The sequence below is a fragment of the Triticum aestivum genome, chromosome 2D, assembly GCF_018294505.1.
Source record: "Triticum aestivum cultivar Chinese Spring chromosome 2D, IWGSC CS RefSeq v2.1, whole genome shotgun sequence".
NCBI lineage: Eukaryota > Viridiplantae > Streptophyta > Magnoliopsida > Poales > Poaceae > Triticum > Triticum aestivum.
In genome coordinates, this window is record NC_057799.1 from 483791829 (window position 1) to 483809650 (window position 17822).

A 17822-nucleotide genomic window follows, 5' to 3' on the forward strand; every position below is an offset into this window, starting at 1 on the left:
CCCCCGCAGTCGTGACGTCGGCTGAAGCGACGCAAAGACTGGACCGGAATTCGGAGAAAACTTCCGATGGCAGCCCTTTCGTCATGATGTCGGCGAGCTGCTGTCGAGTGGGGATGTGAAGAACACGGAACTCGCCGAGCGCCACCCGCTCGCGGACGAAGAGGATATCCAGCTCGACGTGCTTTGTCCGGCGATGGTGAACAGGGTTGGCGGACAGGTAGACAGCGGAGACGTTGTCACAGTAAACCAGGGTGGCCTTGTCGACGGGGAAAGCAGGTCGCCGAGTAGTTGTCGGAGCCAGACGCACTCAGCAACGGCGTTCGCAACGCCGTGGTATTCTGCTTCGGCGCTGGAACGCGAGACGATGGCCTGGCGCTTCGACGACCAAGACACGAGCGCGTCGCCGAGGTAGACGCAGAAGCCAGAGGTGGAGCGGCGTGTGTCAGGGCAGCCAGCCCAGTCGGCGTCCGTGAATGCTCGCAGGTCCAGGACGCGCGAGGCACGGAGGTGAAGACCGAGGGCAGGCGTGCCGCACACGTATCGAAGGACACGCTTGATCAACCCGAGATGACACTCGCGGGGATCATGCATGTGGAGGCAGATCTGCTGGACGGCATAGGCGATCTCTGGGCGCGTGATCGTCAGATACTCGCCGGTGATGCTGCGATAGGCGGAGGGGTCAGCAACGCGGGGCCCATCGGCTGTTGGCAGCTTGCCCTTGGTGTCGATCGGTGTGGGAGAAGGGCGGTAGGTGTCCATGCCGACGCGATCTAGAATGTCCACGGCATACTGCTCCTGGCAGAGGAAGAAGCCCGCCGCCGTGCGCGTGACGCGGATGCCGAGGAAGAAGTGCAGAGGGCCGAGGTCCTTCATGGCAAACTCCCCAGTGAGCTGAGTGACGACGCGGTGGAGCGCTGCGGGCGAGGACGCGGTGAGCACGATGTCGTCGACGTAGAGGAGCAGGAACGCGAGGTCGGGGCCGTGGCGACGAGTGAACAACGACGAGTCCGAGCGTGTCGCAGAGAAGCCGATGGACTGAAGAAAACCGGCGAAACGGAGGAACCACACGCGCGGCGCCTGCTTCAAGCCGTAAAGAGACTTGGAGAGGCGACAGACGTGGTGAGGCCTGTCGGCATCAACGAAGCCAGCCGGCTGAAGACAGTAGACCTCCTCGTCCAGCGTACCGTGCAGGAAGGCGTTGGATACATCAAGCTGATGAACCGGCCAGTCGCGTGATGCAGCGAGGGTCAACACAGTGCGAACGGTGGCGGGCTTGACGACCGGCGAGAAGGTCTCGCTGTAATCCACGCCGGCACGTTGTCAGAACCCGCGCACGACCCAGCGGGCTTTGTAGCGCTCGAGGGACCCGTCGGCCTTGTACTTGTGTTTGAACACCCATTTGCCGGTGATGAGGTTGGCGCCGGGCGGGCGAGGCACCAGCTCCCAGGTGTGGTTGCGCACAAGAGCGTCGAACTCGGCGCGCATGGCGGCGAACCAGTGCGGGTCGCGGACGGCGACGCGCACCGACGAGGGAACCGGCGAGACCTCTCCAGAGATCGTGGTGGCGACGAGGCTGTCGTGGTAGCGCGGGTTGGGGCGGAAGACGCCGGTCTGGGCGCGTGTCACCATACGCCGCGGTGCGGCAGGCGAAGCAGTCAGAGGCGGCGTCGCAGAAGAGCTGCTCGACGCAGCACTCTCGTCAGGGGAAGACGAGGAGCCCGCGACGGAGAGGCGTGTACCCGAGCCGTCGATCAGCGGAGCAGCGGCCCGATATCTCTGCATGGGGGCGCGCTGGGTGAAGAGGGCGCCGAGCCGCTGGATGACGATCGGCCGGTAGAGCTCGAACGCGTTGAGGGCACGCGCTGCATAGAGACGGCCGAGCCAGCCGACGACGATGCAGATGCCGCACGTGAACGCGGACCGCGCTCGCTGGGGCGCGGCTCAAGCATGGGTACCTGCAAAACGGGCGGTGCAAAAGCAGGCGGCGGTGTTAGAAGGTGGGTGAGTAGCGAAGGGAAAAACTGTCTCGTGAAAGTGGACGTGGCGAGAGGTAATGACGCGACGAGATGTGGGATCGAAGCAGCGGTACCCGCGGTGGTCGGAAGGATAGCCGAGAAAGACACACGCAAGGGACCGGTGATCGAGTTTGTGCTTGGCAGTGGAGGCGAGATTTGGGTAGCACAAACACCCAAAGACCCGAAGAAGGGAGTAGTCTGGAGCAACGCCTAAGAGGAGTTCATGTGGAGTGTGCGGGGTGGTAGCATGGCATGGCCACCGGTTGATTAGATAAGTCGCCGTGTTAAGGGCTTCTGCCCAGAACCTGGCGGGCATGGATGCGTGGAAAAGAAGGGCGCGCACACTGTCATTAAGTGTACGTAGAATACGCTCCGCCTTGCCGTTTTGCTGACTTGTGTAGGGGCAGGAAAGACGTAAATGCGTGCCGTGGCGAGCGAGGAGAGATCGGACAGCGGCACTGTCGAACTCACACCCATTGTCGGTCTGAAGTGAGAAGACAGGGAGTTGAAACTGTGTCTTGACATACGCATAGAAATCTAGCAAAACCGGAAGCACATCAGATTTGCGTTTGAGTGGGAAAGTCCAGACATAGTGGGTGTAATCATCAAGCACAACTAAGTAGAATTCATAACCAGATATGCTTACAACCGGAGACGTCCATACATCAAGATGCAAAACATGGAAGGGAAACATGCTAATGCTGGAAGAACTACTAAAAGGCAAATGGGCGTGCTTGCCTAAGCGACAGGCGTGGCAAGAGTGGGGTGCAGACTTGCTGAACCCAACAGAGAGGTGATCGGCGACCAGACGGAGCGAGGCGTGACCAAGGCGTTGGTGCCACAAGGTGGTGTCGGCGAGACCGGCGAAGGCATGGCGAGGAGGAAGCGTGGGGCGCCGAACGGGGTAGAGATCACCATCAGAATCACAGCGGAGGATCACCACCTTGGTTCGAAGATCCTTGACAGAGAAACCAAACTTGTCAAACTCGACGGAAACAGGGTTATCACGGCAAATTTGACGAACTGAAAATAAGTTTGTAATGAGAGAGGGTGAGACAAGAACGTTTCGTAGTTGAACAGGGGAGGTGCCCTGGATGAGAGCCCCGTCCCCAACATGGGTGATGGGAAGATGGGCACCGCTGCCCACGATGATCTTGGAGGAGGAATGGAAAGGGCGGAGGGAATGAAGGTTACCAGGGTTCGAAGACATGTGAGCGGAAGCACCAGAATCAAGGTACCACTCGGGAGAGGTGCCTGACGAAGAGGGGCCAGCCGTGGTGCTGTGGAGGGCCGCCTGGAGGGACTGCATGTCCCACGGCTACGGCGGTGCAGTAGACGAACTAACGCCCGGAGAACCGTAGGCAGGAGGAGGCCCGCCGGCAGCACCGTAGCCTGGAGGAGCGCCGCCAGGAGCACCGTAGCCGTAGGGGGTAGGCGCCGCGAACATGGCCTGCTGGTGCGGCGTGCCCGGTCGCGGCCCAAGCACACCAGAGCCGGGGGCACGCCATTGCATGGGCCAGGCCTGAACCAACCCCGTCCATGAGTTGGCGCCGGGCGCCGGTGCAGGGCAGATGGGCGCGCGCGGTGCCGGTTGGGCGAGCGAAGCAGGAGGGCCGCCGTTGCCGCGACCACGGCGGCGCTGGCGCCCGCGCCCACGCGAGGTGTTGTCGTTGCCGGGAGGGGGTGCTGGTGGAGCCGGAGCCGGCGGTGTAGAGGAGCCGCGGCCAGCCCAGAGAGCATGGGCGGACTGTAGACGAGCAGTCTGTTCGGCGCGGTGTTCCTCCAAGAGGAGAAACGAGCGCACCTGGAGGAGCGACGGCAGCGGGTTCTGGGAGGTGATGTGAGGGATGACAGAGTGGTATTGGCGGTTCAGGCCGCGAAGGAGATGAAAAACCTGACGCGTGTCCGTCACCGGCTGCCCCAGGTCGCGGAGCTGGTCGGCAAAGCTCTTGAGCCGGGTGCAGTACTGCATCACGGTCATGTCCCCCTGGACGACGGCGTGGTACTCGGCGTCGATGTAGACGGCGCGCGCTAACTAGTTGTTGCGGAAGATGTCGTCGACGGCGCGCCACACGGTCAGGGCCGTGTCCTCCGACTGCATCACCGCCTCGAGAAGCTCCGGCGAGATGGTGGTGTACAACCAGTGTACGACGGTGTGGCCGGCCATCTGCCACTCCGGATCACGAGGGCGAGGGACCGCGGCGGCATCGACGTGCGTGCGAAGGCCAAACATGCCGAGCACCGTGTCGAAGTGGCGCCTCCACTGTGAGTAGTTGCCGGCGAGAAGGTCCAGAACGACGGGAACATGACGACGAATGTCGACAGTTTGGAGAATGGCGGAGGGAAAAGGAGAGGGAGGATGGACGGTTGGGGCGACTGGCGCGGCCTGCTGAAGAGGTTCGGCATCAAGAGCGCCGGCGGCAGCGGCGAGTACGCCAGCAGCGCCGTCGACAGAGGAGCGGGGAGAGAGGACGGGATTCTCGTCCATGGCGGAAGCGGAAGTAGGATCAGGAGCCTGCGCGAAGGGATTGTGCAGGTCCGGGGCATCTGATGCCATGTTAGGAGGGAAGAGAAGAATGAGATTCAACACACTTTGATTAAGCTCAAGGCTGCGGTATATATACATTTTACTGCTGCTGCCGAGCGAGATCATGCGTGTGCCACTACCACACATCGTGTGCCACTCCGCTATCAACTGCTGCACGACCTGGCTATACCGTATGGCGACTATACATGGGCACATACGGTATAGAACTACCTACCCTAACATCGAGCTCCACCACGACCGCCGCCGAACAAGAGCAAACAAGGCGGTGCTTTCCGGAGGCGAAGGAGTCGGCGGGCCGGCGGCGCTAGGGGGGCGGGGAAGAGAGGAAGAGCGCGAGCTTTGGAAGGGGAAGGGGCGGCGGCGGCTCCCCCTCCGGGAACACGAAGAGGAAGGAAGACGACTTGGGAGAAACCCTATGGGCATTGGGCTTTTATACCCCATAGCGAAATTGCAAAAATGCCCTCGGCGGGGGATAGGAATTACGTGCGGTGGCACGAGATTTTTACAGCGAGACGGTAACTATTCATTCCTACAGTGCCTCGGCTTCGATCCGGCGGCCCAGATCGCTCGGGTGCTCGATCCGATGGCCAAAAACGCATCAAGAGATTCGATCCGACGACCGAGAGTCCCTAATCGCTGAGGAGGCCGGGGGGCTCCTGTCTTCCTTATTTCTTGATTGGAATTTCTAGACCTGTTATAGGATAACTAATTCAGAAGTCTCAACAAATTTAGGGTGCCTTATTTTTTAAAAAAATTAGGAAGAAGCCGTTATGTTATAATTAAGAGGCAACTTTTTTTAAGCCGCCCAACAGATTGATAGTTAATTCTTTATGATATAAGACCCACCTAGTGTTGATGAAAGCAAGTTTTAAGTTGCAAGTTAAAATTGCCTTAAAAAAGTTGTAAGTAAAAAAACACCTTTTCAGATCCTGAAAAACTTTTCTCAGTTATTAAAAGAAACTATACTTGTTTCCCTTTTTTTTACTAACAAAAGACCTATGCAATTTTAAAGAAAAAGTCGCACGCGCACAGCGGCTGACGCTACGCGTCTATCAGCCGGCAGAAACGACTCGGTTTCTTCTCATTACTGAGGGTGGCAAAAACACAAACTAGCTGTCCACGGAGAAAACCTTACATGTGAAGTTCAGATCTGAAGCGTTTAGCTTCCGAACAAACCCACGCCATCGGCCGAGAGAAGATCCTCTGAGAGATCCGCCCCGGTCCCGCAAGGCACCGCGCCCTTCTTCCTCCTCAGAAAGTTCAACATCTCGCCGCTTGTTTCCGGATCTGAGCGAGGGATCTGCGGCGTCGGGTCTCTTTGGGGGAGGATGAACTGGATCGGGCGCAAGATCCACCTTTACAATGTCAACATCGGCCTCTACATGCTCGATTGGTGGGAGCGCTACCTCTTCAGTATCCTTCCACCCCTCGCCTCATGTTTTTTTTGCTTTACTCAACTGCTAAAGAATTCGCCTTTTGTGTTATCTTGAGTGCGTTTTGGTGGTGCCGTGGTAGTTGCTTGCTGAATCTGACGAAACCCTGCAGCGGGTAGGGAGTTCTGTAGCTTATATGGGATTTAAGGGTCTTTCTGGCTTTGAATCACATGCCCTCTGTGTTAAAGGAATTGTTATATTTCTCGTTTTGGCTAGGATGATTTAGAATTTATATTCTGGTCGCTCAAATCTTTAGTGTTTGGTAATTCGGAGGCTGTGGAATCTAATTAGAGTTTGCAAGGGTTTTTTGTTTAGTTGTTAGTTGTGTAGAACCGAGTTGATTTGTCCTGGCATATTCTCTAGACTACGATATCAGGCATCTCCAGTCGCCAACCCATTTGTCCATGCAAGCCAAGCTGCCTCCAGCATACCCTCCAACCTCGATAATTGACTACTACCAAGGGGCAGTGCAGGACTAAGCTTGCAGGTCACATGCCTTAGCACTTACTGTAAATCTGTCGATCTGCATCCTCAAACCAATTAGATCTTGCGCCTTGCAGAACTATAAAAGAAAAATCTTATACGATGATGATCATGTGAATATCAATACATAGATATATGACGAGTGAATCATCATAGGGAATCTGATGATACAAAACCTAATAAACAAGCCACTGCCTGAACATGCTAAATTTATTTGGCTGCAGCGCAAAATGCACACTTGCAATCTCCCATTGTTATTGAAATGACTCCGTATAGTTTGGTTTTGTAGCAAAGGTTACAATACGAAAAACTTAAAATAGCAGTTATCAGTATAAGCTCAGCATATCTTTTACACCAAACTAATCAGCTAGGGAAACAAACCTCATACCCTTCTGTCCAAATTTCTATACAAACTACTCGTCTCCATGAATCCAGATAACTCCACCTTCATCTTACTGTGATTTTCTTGCGACATGCTCAAAACTGTTAAACTATACCCAACCCTAGTTATCTGGCAACAGATAGTGTCGTACTCTTTTTTACTCTCTTCATTCTTCCTGCAACTGTTCCCTCTTGCAATAATTCGTTATCCTCCCTTTCAAACTTCCAGTGTCAAGTTCTCTACATGCTCATGTTTTCTTCCTTTCAAGAATTGCGTCTCACTGCATTGATAGAAAAGAAGGTTATGTTCAGCCGTAGAAGTGTCACACCACAAACAATACCACGCCTCTATGAGCTAGGCATCATTGGAAGTATCTCCACGATGCCCAATGCTCCTGCCTTCGCCCACAGCCGAGCCAATGTTCATGCTGTATGTTGCCATGTTGGGCACTTCAGCTCCAGCATGTGCTCTACTCATGCAAAGATATTATGACATGTCAAGTGTGTCCACTCCTTGCCTATAGAGTATTTGTACTGTCGGTATAGTGGAATTGTGAAATGGTGTTAGTCGCGAGGGACATTTGTTTTTCTTCCTTTTGTTCTTTCAACAACTTTGTGGAAAAGATCTAGACTTTTTTGTATTGCATTTGAAGTTTACAACACTTGAATTGTTTCCAATTACTGATGGATCTCAGCAAGTCATTCAGAAAAGTTCAAAATATGTTATGACTTAACTGTTACAGATACATTGATGCTTTGCCTTCTCTGGTACATTCTACGGTATCTCACTGGGTTCTTTCAAAGGTATATTCCTTCTAGCCTTGATCTGCTTACATCATTTCACATTTAAGCATGTGCTGAAGGTTTTTCCAAGTGCCATTTTTTTTGTTCCCCCATAAAGACATCATCTACTACTTACTAAGTACTTACTATCATTCTCCTTCGAATCAGCTGTTGCAAGGAACTCAGGCCATGTACGATGCAAGGCGTTTAGGGAGGCTCTTGTGAAAATGAACCAGTTTTTTTAAGCGTCGGTGCTTATTTGTATGGCACAGACGCTTAGGCACCTCTGCCATAAAGACAAGCACTAGTGCTTAAGCAAAAGCCGGTTTATTTTTACAAGCACATCTCTAAACACCTTGCATTGTAAGTGCTCTCAAAGAGCTAGTCAAGCATAAGATCTTCTATGTTATGGCTTTTGCGGAAATATAAATTTATGAACATACATGGGAGTAGTTAAGCCAGCGAATTCAAGCATACAAAGTTACAAACTTTGATTGATCATATTGGTGTGTCCCCATTCTGAAAACGCTGCAACACCTCTGAAACTACCTCTTATTCAGTTGTCAATTTGACATATGTCCCATACCTGGTTCGTTTGAATGTAAGCTGACCTGGCTTCTCTATGTGTTGTAGTAATCTGGAGACCATCCTACAAGGTGCGAACTATCTTCTACAAGGTAGTTAATCGTCGAAGGCAAAAGCACATATGTTGATGGCTTTATGGAACTCCCCCTGTATAATCTATGTTTTGATTAGTCTCAGCTGAGAAACTAGAAAGGAACGACTTATGTGTTGTTGTGTTTGTAGCCGTCTTTTACTGTATGTTTGCATTGTCCATGGTGGTTGTGGTATATTGATGTTGCTGATTCTCAGTTGACTGCCTGGAACTTCCGTAAATCTAGTCACCTCGGTTTGCACATCCCTAAACCTAAAATTCGCAGTTCAACTTTTAGCCTTCTCATTTTTCTTAGTTGGCTTCATACAATCCAGTAATTATGTAAGAGGATGTCATGAACTTGGCTTACACTGTCCATATGTATAGCCCTCTGTATTTTGGAATTTATCTTTTCTTTTTTACCTTATATGTATTGTGTGACTTCAAGTAATTTTTTGCTGAAGCGTTTTTATTACTAGTTTTGTGTGATTTCATACTGGTATCATTGCCTTTGTCATCCGTGGACAAACTGACTGATGTATCCATCGCAATGCGTGAAAACGCACAAATATACTGTTAATAATTCGACTCATAGTTTTTCTGAATGAGAAGATGACTGGAGTCGAGCGGTTTTGGTTAGACGTCCAATCGATCAACTTCAGCTGGTGGTTGCAACGTTGTTTTCTTTCTCCGGAGGAATCCTTCGTATCGAAGCAGCAGCAATCCTAGCCTTTTGTACACACACTGATGAGAGTCCAGGCTTGTACGTCAGTTTGTTCTGGAGCGTCAACCTTGGCCGCTCACGCTGAAGTAAGGCTCGGCCGTCACACGATTCCACCTGTCGGGGCACCGCTTGAAATGCTGACCTGAGCTGCACCCCCGTCGTCCCCAGGTTGAGCGCTCATCGTTTCTAGTCTAGCACGCCGTGTGCGTGACTGCTCGTTCGTTGCGTACTGCAGAGTTCCACTAGACAAGGAGAAGCAGCAAGAGGGCCGCTCAGTCGCTTCGGCTCAGCCATGTTTTACCTCGTGATATCGATCCCGGCGATCCTCCTGTTGCTCGTGCTGGCGCTGGGGTGCTACATGCTCGGCCGGAACCGCGGCTGGGCCGAGGCGGCGGCGCCGCAGCAGTTCGCGCCACCGGCACCGCCCAAGTAGCAGCAGCAGCAGCGTGGAAATCTTCCTCAGTAAAGTTATATGCCGGTTTTCTTCCCCTGCTTTGCTTCCAGCAGTACTTTTTCTTTCATACTTTTGTCTTAGATGTTCTAGTATATATTTTTATCTTGCAACGAGCGTGGACAGTTCAGCCTGGATGTCCCCCTTGTAATCAGGTAATCAGTAAAACGGGTAAAGCGTTCTTCTTCTTAATGCAATGTATTGCTTGCTGCAACTTTGCAAATGAGTTTGCTCTTCAGTCACAATAGCCGGTTGGAGAGTGGTTGCGCAGGTAGACAGTCTCAGATCGCTTACAGTTACAGGCTAAATTATCTGGTATGATGGCTTGGATGTTAGCCTATTCCAGTCTGCGAGGCGTTCATTTGTTTCTGTTCTGTTGCCGCTTGGTAGTGGAACCCGGCCCATTTTTGTGGATGGACTGGGAAAAAAAGGTGTTCATTTGTGTTACAAACGTTAGATTTACACTTCATGCTTGGTAGAATCTTCAAGCTACATTACAATATGACTCGTGCTAATTGAAATCTCATCCTGTTGATCAGTAGTAAAAAAAATAGATAGTGTAGTCAATTTTCTTGGTAAATGACGTGTAGGTTTTTGCTAGGGATTATACTGCATGAGGTTAAGAAAATATTTTTTCCCTTAGAATAAGCATCCAAAGACATTTCAGATTCGATCCGTGTTACGAACTAAGCATGGCTTAGATAGGTAGGCTCCTTGTGTGAAACCAACCCACCACTATTTTGTTAGGCGTGTCCGTCAACTATGAGGCGTCTATGACGACTTCAATCTTAAGATCTGTCGGCTTAATCTCTCGGAGATGCTCATAGGAGTAGAGCATGTGCGAGTGCATTCATAGGGGTGAATGTGCGTATCAGCGTATGTATGTGAGCGTCTGTTTTTGTGTTGTGCTTCTAAAAAAATTCACCTGTGTTGGAGGAAACAATAGTAAGGATGTGAGCAGCCAACGCTGCAAAAAACAAAAACATCTTGTGAACACTGTATGCACCAAACGAACTCAAAATAGTCCCACAGTTTTTGAAGACTGCGACCATGGTACTAGGATAAATACATCGCCAACCGATGATCGGTAGTGCCACCAGGTGGCAAGCCTGGTAAGCTATGCCAAAAACAGCATTGGCGATCGGCAGTGCCGTCAAGTTCGCAGCCACGAGTCTCAAATAGCATGGGCGCAAACCGCATAATGCATTTGGTGGACGGGCCTCCTTTTGGTGGATCCGGCCTTCTTTTTGCTTGTTGTTGTATTTGGCCAGATTTTTGTCTTTTTTGCGTAGGATGCAAATAATCACATTATTTCATGTATTTGCAAAAAGTTGAATCTTTTTGACACATCTAAATGGTATTGAAAAAATATCAATAATAGGCTCCCTGGAGCCCATCCTTTAAAACACCGCACTCGAGCACAAACACCGAGCCAGCTATAATATACATGAAGCTAAATGAAGATCAATCCCAATCCTACAACAAATTTTAGTGCAATTGCTAGCACTACAAAGTGCCAACTCTTCCAAGACACATCCATGGACCAACGGAATACCGTCGCCTTGAGAAATCTATTTGTCATTCAAATTGACACTGCAAAGCTAAACACTCATAGGGGCAAAAGTGTTGGATGGAACCAGACTCCTTACAAGTTGTCTAACGTACATAACCATCTACATCCACATAACCACACACGCACATGCATTTTGCCCACATTGCGGTGAGCTAGTGAACACTCTCTGAGCGGGAAGGAGGCCAATTGGCCATGCAAATCTAAACTTAGAGCAACCCTGGCAGATTCTCTAACCTCCACCTTTAAAAACAACTGCTAAAAGAAAGGAAAAGACCACTTTAGAAGATTCCCTAAAGCCCATCTATATTCATTTTTTTCTTAAAGACCTATAAGATAACTGTTGGGGAATGTAGTAATTTCAAAAAAATTCCTACGCACACGCAAGATCATGGTGATGCATAGCAACGAGAGGGGAGAGTGTTGTCCACGTACCCTCGTAGACCGAAAGCGGAAGCGTTAACACAACGCGGTTGATGTAGTCGTACGTCTTCACGATCCGACCGATCAAGTACCGAACGCACGACACCTCCGAGTTCAGCACACGTTCAGCTCGATGACGTCCCTCGAACTCCGATCCAGCCGAGTGTTGAGGGAGAGTTTCGTCAACACGACGGCGTGGTGACGATGATGATGTTCTACCGACGCAGGGCTTCGCCTAAGCACCACTACGATATTATCGAGGTGTAATATGGTGGAGGGGGGCACCGCACACGCCTAAGAGATCAATGATAAATTGTTGTGTCTATGGGGTGCCCCCCTGCCCCCGTATATAAAGGAGCAAAGGGGGGAAGGTGCGGCCAGCCTTGGGGCGCGCCAGGAGGAGTCCTACTCCCACCCCCTTTTCCAAATTGGATTAGGACTTGGGAGGGGGGAAAGAGAAGAGGGAGAAGAAGGAAGGGGGGCGCCGCCCCTTCTCCTTGTCCTATTCGGACTAGGGGGGAGGGCCGCGCGGCCCAGCCCTAGCCGCCTCTTCTCTCTTCCACCTAGGCCCACTAAGGCCCATTATGTTGCCGGGGGGTTCCGGTAACCTCCCGGTACTCCGGTAAAATCCCGATTTCACCCGGAACACTTTCGATATGCAAACATAGGCTTCCAATATATCAATCTTTATGTCTCGATCATTTCGAGACTCCTCGTCATGTCCGTGATCACATCCGGGACTCCGAACAACCTTCGGTACATCAAAACATATAAACTCATAATATAACTGTCATCGAAACGTTAAGCGTGCGGACCCTACGGGTTCGAGAACTATGTAGACATGACTGAGACACGTCTCCGATCAATAACCAATAGCGGAACCTGGATGCTCATATTGGCTCCCACATATTCTACGAAGATCTTTATCGGTCAGACCGCATAACAACATACGTTGTTCCCTTTCTCATCGGTATGTTACTAGCCCGAGATTCGATCGTCGGTATCTCAATACCTAGTTCAATATCGTTACCGGCAAGTCTATTTACTCGTTCCGTAATACATCATCTCGCAACAAACTCATTAGTTGCAATGCTTGCAAGGCTTAAGTGATGTGCATTACCGAGAGGGCCCAGAGATACCTCTCCGACAATCGGAGTGACAAATCCTAATCTCGAAATACGCCAACCCAACAAGTACCTTCGGAGACACCTGTAGAGCACCTTTATAATCACCCAGTTACGTTGTGACGTTTGGTAGCACACAAAGTGTTCCTCCGGTAAACGGGAGTTGCATAATCTCATAGTCATAGAAACATGTATAAGTCATGAAGAAAGCAATAGCAACATACTAAACGATCGAGTGCTAAGCTAACAGAATGGGTCAGGTCAATCACATCATTCTTCTAATGATGTGATCCCGTTAATCAAATGATAACTCATGTCAATGGCTAGGAAACATAACCATCTTTGATCAACGAGCTAGTCAAGTAGAGGCATACTAGTGACACTTTGTTTTGTCTATGTATTCACACAAGTATTATGTTTCCGGTTAATACAATTCTAGCATGAATAATAAACATTTATCATGATATAAGGAAATAAATAATAACTTTATTATTGCCTCTAGGGCATATTTCCTTCAGTCTCCCACTTGCACTAGAGTCAATAATCTAGATTACACAGTAATGATTCTTACACCCATGGAGCCTTGGTGCTGATCATGTTTTGCTCGTGGAAGAGGCTTAGTCAATGGGTCTGCAACATTCAGATCCGTATGTATCTTGCAAATTTCTATGTCTCCCACCTGGACTAAATCCCGGATGGAATTGAAGCGTCTTTTGATGTGCTTGGTTCTCTTGTGAAATCTGGATTCCTTTGCTAAGGCAATTGCACCAGTATTGTCACAAAAGATTTTCATTGGACCCGATGCACTAGGTATGACACCTAGATCGAATATAAACTCCTTCATCCAGACTCCTTCATTTGCTGCTTCTGGAGCAGCTATGTACTCCGCTTCACACGTAGATCCCGCCACGACGCTTTGTTTAGAACTGCACCAACTGACAGCTCTACCGTTCAATGTAAACACGTATCTGGTTTGCGATTTAGAATCGTCCAGATCAGTGTCAAAGCTTGCATCGACGTAACCATTTACGATGAGCTCTTTGTCACCTCCATAAACGAGAAACATATCCTTAGTCCTTTTCAGGTATTTCAGGATGTTCTTGACCGCTATCCAGTGATCCATTCCTGGATTACTTTGGTACCTTCCTGCTAGACTTATAGCAAGGCATACATCAAGTCTGGTACACAGCATTGCATACATGATAGAGCCTATGGCTGAAGCATAGGGAACATCTTTCATCTTCTCTCTATCTTCTGCAGTGGTCGGGCATTGAGTCTTACTCAACTTCACACCTTGTAACACAGGCAAGAATCCTTTCTTTGCTTGATCCATTTTGAACTTCTTCAAAACTTTGTCAAGGTATGTGCTTTGTGTAAGTCCAATTAAGCGTCTTGATCTATCTCTATAGATCTTCGTGCCCAATATATACGCAGCTTCACCGAGGTCTTTCATTGAAAAACTCTTATTCAAGTATCCCTTTATGCTATCCAGAAATTCTATATCATTTCCAATCAGCAATATGGCATCCACATATAATATCAGAAATGCTACAGAGCTCCCACTCACTTTCTTGTAGATACAGGCTTCTCCAAAAGTCTGTACAAAACCAAATGCTTTGATCACACTATCAAAGCGTTTATTCCAACTCCGAGAGGCTTGCACCAGTCCATAAATGGATCGCTGGAGCTTACACACTTTGTTAGCTCCCTTTGGATCGACAAAACCTTCCGGTTGCATCATATACAATTCTTCTTCTAGAAATCCATTCAGGAATGCAGTTTTGACATTCATTTGCCAAATTTCATAATCATAAAATGCGGCAATTGCTAACATGATTCGGACAGACTTAAGCATCACTACGGGTGAGAAGGTCTCATCGTAGTCAATCCCTTGAACTTGTCAAAAAACTTTCGCAACAAGTCGAGCTTTATAGACAGTAACATTACCGTCAGCGTCAATCTTCTTCTTGAAGATCCATTTATTTTCAATGGCTTGCCGATCATCGGGCAAGTCAACTAAAGTCCATACTTTGTTCTCATACATGGATCCCATCTCGGATTTCATGGCCTCAAGCCATTTTGTGGAATCTGGGCTCACCATCGCTTCTTCATAGTTCGTAGGTTCGTCATGGTCTAGTAACATAACCTCCAGAACAGGATTATCGTACCACTCTGGTGCGGATCTTACTCTGGTTGACCTACGAGGTTCAGTAATAACTTGATCTGAAGTTTCATGATCATCATCATTAACTTCCTCACTAATTGGTGTAGGTGTCACAGAAACCGGTTTCTGTGATGAACTACTTTCCAATAAGGGAGCAGGTACAGTTACCTCATCAAGTTCTACTTTCCTCCCACTCACTTCTTTCGAGAGAAACTCCTTCTCCAGAAAATTTCTGAATTTAGCAACAAAAGTTTTGCCCTCGGATCTGTGATAGAAAGTGTACCCAACAGTCTCCTTTGGGTATCCTATGAAGACACATTTCTCCGATTTGGGTTCGAGCTTATCAGGTTGAAGTTTTTTCACATAAGCATCGCAGCCCCAAACTTTAAGAAACGACAATTTTGGTTTCTTGCCAAACCACAGTTCATAAGGCGTCGTCTCAACGGATTTTGATGGTGCCCTATTTAATGTGAATGCAGCCGTCTCTAAAGCATAACCCCAAAACGATAGCGGTAAATCAGTAAGAGACATCATAGATCGCACCATATCTAGTAAAGTACGATTACGACGTTCGGACACACCATTACGCTGTGGTGTTCCGGGTAGCGTGAGTTGCGAAACTATTCCGCATTGTTTCAAATGAAGACTAAACTCATAACTCAAATATTCTCCTCCACGATCAGATCGTAGAAATTTTATTTTCTTGTTACGATGATTTTCAACTTCACTCTGAAATTCTTTGAACTTTTCAAATGTTTCAGACTTATGTTTCATTAAGTAGATGTACCCATATCTGCTCAAATCATATGTGAAGGTGAGAAAATAACGATATCCGCCACGAGCCTCAATATTCATCGGACCACATACATCTGTATGTATGATTTCCAACAAATCTGTTGCTCTCTCCATAGTTCCGGAGAACGGTGTTTTAGTCATCTTGCCCATGAGGCACGGTTCGCAAGTACCAAGTGATTCATAATCAAGTGGTTCCAAAAGTCCATCAGTATGGAGTTTCTTCATGCGCTTTACACCGATATGACCTAAACGGCAGTGCCACAAATAAGTTGCACTATCATTATCAACTTTGCATCTTTTGGCTTCAATATTATGAATATGTGTATCACTACTGTCGAGATTCAACAAAAATAGACCACTCTTCAAGGGTGCATGACCATAAAAGATATTACTCATATAAATAGAACAACCATTACTCTCTGATTTAAATGAATAACCGTCTCGCATCAAACAAGATCCAGATATAATGTTCATGCTTAACGCTGGCACCAAATAACAATTATTTAGGTCTAAAACTAATCCCGAAGGTAGATGTAGACGTAACGTGCCGACCGCGATTACATCGACTTTGGAACCATTTCCCACGCGCATCGTCACCTCATCCTTAGCCAATCTTCGCTTAATCCGTAGCCCCTGTTTCGAGTTGCAAATATTAGCAACAGAACCAGTATCAAATACCCAGGTGCTACTGCGAGCATTAGTAAGGTACACATCAATAACATGTATATCACATATACCTTTGTTCACCTTGCCATCCTTCTTATCCGCCAAATACTTGGGGCAGTTCCGCTTCCAGTGACCAGTCTGCTTGCAGTAGAAGCACTCAGTCTCAGGCTTAGGTCCTGTAGCGACCAGACCTCAAATGATCTGTGCTGCTGTGCACCAGTGTCATCCCTGGATCAGTAATGCTGACACGCACAGTACAAATGGAGGATTTATAACAGAGTAGCAATCACACACTTATTACATCGAATATCTCCAAAGAGATTAAGTATGATAAATATGGCTTAAGGCCATCTAAACGATAACATCGGAAGACTTGGAAGATAAGTGAGTCCATCAACTCCAGCGGCATCACTGAGTATAAGACCACGACCTAAGGCACCTTACTCGTCGTCTGAAAAGTCTGCAACATGAAACGTTGCAGCCCGAAAACGGGTCAGCACATAGAATATGCTGGCAAAGTAACACATAGAGGATAATGAACAATAATAATGCTATACTACATGCATATATGGCTGGTGGAAAGCTCTACGGTTACAGTTTTGCGAAAAGCCAATTTTTCCCTACTTCAAAGGAATAAACTTTATTTAACTATCATGGTGGTTGTGAAACATTGAGATGGTTGACAGCATCTCAATCCCAATTAAGTTTCATCAATAACCCAACAAAATTTAATTAGAAGTAACATGGTGATGAGATTCAAATGATAATCCAAGTACTAGATACTCAAGTTGTCCATAACCGGGGACACGGCTAACCATGATTATTTTGTACACTCTGCAGAGGTTTGCGCACTTTTCCCCACAAGACTCGATCGCCTCCGCTTGATTCTCGCACTGCATGATGTTTGAGAAACGGATGACCGAGACACAGTCTTTCAGGAACAGTCACTCTTTACTCCGGGTGGACCGGTACACCTACTTTCCCCTACATCTGCTAGCCCACCTCTTCAAGAGATCATGTAACCTACTCAACTATGCTAGAGCCCATAATAGCTTGTGGCTGCACACGGAAGTTTCTAGCATGAATAATCTTATGATCCCTTTGAGCCTGGGTGGCGGTCCTTATACAAACAGACAACACTGGATTCTCCAGGTGCCTCAATCCACCCAGATGTGAGTTTTAGTTGCCACCTTAGGTAAACCATTATTAACAATCTCACATCTGTCATGAATATCTCTCAAACCCCATCCACGTCTACGAGCATGGCATGGCAATATAATAGCAACGTAGAAGTAACTCCCAAGGGTTTGATAAAAGAACAGGTAATAGGTACTACCTCAACTACTTCCCAGTTCCCACAATTTAATTAGATCCTAATCATGCAATGTTTGAGGAATAGATCTAATGCAATAAAACTGGGTATGGAAGGTATATGATCAAAGTGTTACTTGCCTTGCTGATGATCCGCGAAACCTAGCGATTCGAAGTAACAAGCGGCACACTCCGGGTACTCTATCGCAAACAAACAAGCAGACAATTAGTACTCATCTAATGCACATGTAAAACTCGAATGAAAGATCCAACAGAAAGTTCAACTTAAGAACTCC

General features: G+C 48.3%; 1 protein-coding gene across 1 annotated transcript; it reads left to right on the forward strand.

Annotated features, from left to right (window-relative positions):
- The first annotated feature begins 5634 nt into the window (after positions 1-5634).
- On the forward strand, positions 5635-8749 carry LOC123053981 (uncharacterized). The gene is made up of 3 exons (XM_044477613.1): positions 5635-5976; positions 7604-7664; positions 8277-8749. Exons 1-3 carry the CDS (start codon positions 5892-5894, stop codon positions 8326-8328), a joined length of 198 nt encoding a protein of 65 aa, XP_044333548.1. The 5' UTR covers positions 5635-5891; the 3' UTR covers positions 8329-8749.
- Positions 8750-17822: the final 9073 nt, after the last annotated feature.